The sequence below is a fragment of the Rhinoderma darwinii genome, chromosome 4, assembly GCF_050947455.1.
Source record: "Rhinoderma darwinii isolate aRhiDar2 chromosome 4, aRhiDar2.hap1, whole genome shotgun sequence".
Lineage (NCBI taxonomy): Eukaryota > Metazoa > Chordata > Amphibia > Anura > Rhinodermatidae > Rhinoderma > Rhinoderma darwinii.
The window spans coordinates 21,623,265-21,628,264 of NC_134690.1; the positions used below are offsets into that span (position 1 = coordinate 21,623,265).

General features: G+C 35.0%; 1 protein-coding gene across 1 annotated transcript in view; it reads right to left on the reverse strand.

The window, feature by feature from the left end:
• TFAP2D (transcription factor AP-2 delta) overlaps positions 1–2,129 on the reverse strand; it is a 39,365-nt gene extending 37,236 nt beyond the window's left edge. The window contains exons 1-2 of the mRNA XM_075863819.1: positions 1,839–2,129; positions 738–1,235 (exon numbers count right to left, since the gene is read on the reverse strand). Of these exons, the coding sequence (XP_075719934.1) occupies positions 738–1,235; positions 1,839–1,877 (537 nt within the window). The 5' untranslated portion in view covers positions 1,878–2,129. The remainder of the gene's footprint in view (positions 1–737; positions 1,236–1,838) is intronic.
• Between the last annotated feature and the right edge of the window lie 2,871 nt (positions 2,130–5,000).

Here is a 5,000-nt window from a genome sequence, read left to right on the forward strand (position 1 = left end):
TCATAACTATTACATTTTATTTCATTGATAGGCTAGACATTTTTATTTTGAATCCAAACTTTAGCCATACTCTTAATACCATTATATTTAATTCATATTTTATTTCTAATTTTCAAATTTCAAAATTATAGATTTTTTTTGCCTAAATTATTATTATTATTTTTAGATTTATGTACTTGTTTCTTATAATTTCAACCTAATTTATTTTTTCTTAGTCTTAGTTAAGTTTATGTGATTTTTTTTCTGTCTCTATGTAAATAAAAATCTACAGATGAGGGAGAACATACGGCAAGTGACTTTATTAAACAGATATTTTATACTATATTTATATATTTGTACGCAGTAGTGTGTGTGTGTGTGTGTGTGTGTGTGTGTGTGTGTGTGTGTGTGTGTGTGTGTGTGTATCTATATATATATATATATAGATATATATATAGATATATATACACACACATATTTGTGCATATATATATACATACATATGTGTATATATATATACATATATATATATATATATATATATATATATACTCGCACATACATATTTATCTATATATATATATATATATATATATATGTATATATAAATATATATATATATATATATATATATATATATACAGACACACTAATTTTGAGCATTGAAGACCATATTCCCAGCCACACCCAAACTAAAAGGCGATTTTTTACAGATTACTGACATGAATGATGGTGTAATATAAAGTAGTATTTCTTACCTGGAAATCGTCCCCTCCAGCACCTGCAAGACCCAAGCTGGATCCGGGTAAAAGCCTTTGATCTGGGTGCATGCCATACTGAGATCCATGGCTCATAAGAGACAAGTCATGCCGTCTGTAGGCATCTAGACACCCAAAGTCTCTCCTCTGATCGTCCAGGCAGGAAGACTTGAGTGCCCGGGCATTATGGAGGTTAATAAAATCTGTAGGCTCCCCATGGTGTATCTGCTGGTAGTATTGCTGGGAATGATGCAAGGAGTTTAAGGAGTACGCGTCAGGATTGACCGCCGGGTGGCTATGCTGGAACTCATAGTGGAAGGATTGATGGTGGAGAGGGGTATACTGGTGATTTGCAGAAAAATATGGGGAAGCAAACTCAGTTCCAGTGGTGGAATAAGTTAGAGGAGATGTGGAAGAATAGGCGACACTGGAGTTGGCCACAGACTCCAGACACCCAAGCTGCATCAAACGGTAACTGTTTGATCCATCATGACGTATCTAGAAGGAAGGGAAAGAAAAAGACAGGAAAAAATAGGTTTGTCATTTAAAATAGCAAGTACGGACAGCAGAGCCTTGTATTCCTAGTCCTCAACCACTCAAGTCTTCTCATTCAGGTGCAACTATAGTCAAGCAACACAATAGAAATGCAATTACTCCTACAAGCTCATGCCAAGGTTCCTATATCCCACTATCACCAACCATAAGACCCTAAACACAAAACCCTACAACTGATCTCCCCTAAATAAACACACACACAACACACACACCCCATCTTCCCCACACAAGCCTCTGAGTCTGTCTATCAAAGCATCTGATGTTGGAAATGATCACTTGGAGATATAGCATGCCCCCCTATGCTGTAGCGCTTTATTAGGGATTATTTTTCCCCTACTTTTCGTTATAACAACTGTTGTATTGCAGAATGCCATTCCAGACGACAGATGTCATAACGAATTTCCTTCCTTCTCTTCTTCTGTAACTTTTTTTTTTTTTTTTGTGAGAAGCCTATATTCATTGACTGTAACGGTTACAACAAGGATTAGGGGGGTCAGAGTCATGGAAACATAACATAACTAGCAAAGAAAGAAAGATAAAATATACCTCTGAATCATGGACCAGTCCTGGGAATGAGGTTGACATGTTTGCCTTTTTTGTATAGATTAATCTAGAAAGAAATTAGCTTCTCCTATAAGAATCCTCTCCTGTAGGTTCTCCAGAAGATAATGCAGGGCTTGCAGAAGCACCAGATAGACCTTCTTTCGCCTACTCTCCCTCAAAAAGCTGCAGGAAAAAAATTTCCCCTCTGCTCAAAACCAGCTCCCTGGATCAGATTTTGTAGTTGCTGGATAATTCTTTAGCTGATGTCGTAGGTCCCTTGGCAATATAGAAGTTTTGAAAATTAAGCATCAGCAGTGAGAAATGGGAGGACAATAGATAGAGCAGCTTCATCCCAAGAGACAAGGAATAAATATTGTATCTTCCCCTAATAGGGATCTCTGGGATCTTTCGACATTTTATCCATTTCTTTCTAATCTTATTGCTTTAACTTTGCTGAGGTCGATGCTATTTTATTGTGAATTTTTAGGCTGTTTTTTATTGGTTTATTGGGTTGAAAAAAATGCAACCCTGACCTGATAGGAAATATTTGGAGACAAATGAAAACAACGCACAATATTATCAAAACAAAAGCTTCAATGTAACAACAACATTTTTTTTTAATATTTGTAAATACAGCATAAAATAAAGCAAATATTGCTACAATCTAGGAATAATAGAAATAATAATACAAGTAATGATAGAAATCTGTATAATTTTTGCTCTGCTTTTGGAAGAACGGCTGAATTGAGTCTGAAACCTTTCCCTGTGTTTCACATTGTAGCGAATTCTATTGTAACTGGCTGAATTTTGATACATTATGATACATGTTTATACTATGTCAATTTATAGTTGACACAAAGCAAACAGGTTGTATAGACACAGGGCATTTCAATGTAGGAATACATGTGAACAAATAGACTAGGAATTTAGGCAGCCTTGCATGTGTGGATTGTGATAATAGACAAGTCCTCAGAAGTAGAGACACAGCCGGAAGACATAAGAGTGAGACTGGTTTTTAATTGGGATTTAATATGGTCTTGCTTTCAAGTGTTAAAATGAGGAAGGTGTCTTAATAAGGGGCCGCAGGCAAACAAAGACGAGAGGCTCTTTCTTGCAAGCAGGAAGGGTCATGATTTAGTAGGGTTGGCTAGACTCTTAAATGTCTTAAGAAGCTGTCATTCAAGTGCCTCTCTTCTTAATGGACAAAGGCACACGCCTAGAACCAAGGCTCATTGTGTGAAGTAGAAAAGTGCATCTCAGTAGCCCTCATAGGGGTCAACAGCAAAGCATTATCTACGTGTTATTAGCAGCCTCATCAAGCCAATGTGCTCCATTTCACTTAATCAAATAAAACACAAGGAGGAGGAGGAGGACTGAAGAAGGCAGGACATCCTGGATAACGTCACCATGAATGGGAGGAGGAGGAGGAGGAAGAGAAGAAGCCAAGACTCAAGAAACTTGTGTGCAACCTACAGAAACACAAAAATACAATATCTAACATGGAATATGGAGAAGATGCTGGGGGTGGATGGAGATTTTCTAGAGGAGGATGAAGCATATTTATCAACATCTGGTTGCTTGTTGGTATGGCTTGTGTATCACCATCCCATCCCCACCGAGGTGCAGGTGTTTGTTATGTCAACTTTGCTTTTAGTTGGGTGTGTTTGCAACAAGTTATAATAAACTATTTAAAATTAATAATATTAATACTAATAATAATAATAATATGTATAGAATATTTCAACATGTGTATATATATGTATCATATAGTCTAGGATATACCACGCTGCTGCTCTTGACTTCTCTGTATAAATCTCCCCCTAGGTGTAAACTTTATTTCCACAGAAAGCCAAATCCCACACAACTGTTATGTAATAATTGGACAAAAATGAAAACATCTGTTATCACTGAGCAGGGCTGAGAAATCTTACTTCACTTTCTGGATTTATTTTGCCCTTATGCAATGTTATAATTTTTCTGTCCCAACTTGTGTCTTTTGTAATAACTCTTGCGTCTTTTGGGATTCTCATTTGTGTAATGATAACTGTTATGTTTTTTGTCATACCTGTATGTTATAAGGGACGTCATGTGTGTCTTATATCATAACTATTGAGTATTTTGTCATACATTTGATTTACCTTTTTGTCATACCTTTTTAATCACTTCTGTTATGTTTTGTAGCCTCATGCCTTTTGTTAACGTTTACTTTTTGTCAAAATTTCTTTTGTCATACTCATTTTTGTGTAATAACTGGTCAATCTTTAGTCATAATTCTCTACTATGTATTATTTCATGTGATGTCATATCTTATAACTCATAACATTGTTTTATACTTTTTTTTTCTGTCGTAACTTTTGTCATTTCACTCTTCAGTCCTCCTACGTGCGTGTTATGTTATGTTCGTGTTTCTATAATTACTGGTGTGTCTTTTGTCATATTTCTTTTATCTGTTGTAATTTTCATGTTTGTGTCATAACTGGTGTGTCTTTTGTCATTACTCTTTCCTCTTTTGTCATACTCATGTTTGTCTTTGTCATAATGCTATGTTATACATGATGTCATAACTCTATGTTACACATGATGTCTTACTTCCATGAGATACATTATGTCATAACTCTGTTATACATGATGTCATAATTCTATGTTATACATGATGTCATAACTCTGTTAAACATGATGTCATGCTTCTATGAGATACATGATGTCATAACTGTCATATATGTTGTAATATCTTTTATTTTGTATTTGTCCTAAAATATATATTTTGTTATTATGTCTCAAGTCTTAACTCTTGTGTCATACATAAATCATTATTTTATTCATGTTTTATATCATAATTAATGTGTCTTATGCCATGTGCCCTATGAATTATTTTATAACTCATGTCTTATAACTTAATTTTTTAATGGTCTCTATGTTTTTAATTCTTTAAAACAGGGAAATCTGTCACTGACGGAACACGGATCCAACTTCGGCCGAGTATCCGCTACATCAGCACCTCGTGTTCAGCTGTATCTGCAGTGTGTTATGTGTTATACGTGTTATATTGTATGTGCTCCAGACAGTTCTGTAGAATGCAGCCATTCTATTGTGTTATTATATTATTGTTACTAATAGTAATAAACACAAATCGTAAAAAACTTGATATTCCAAAGACTAAACAGC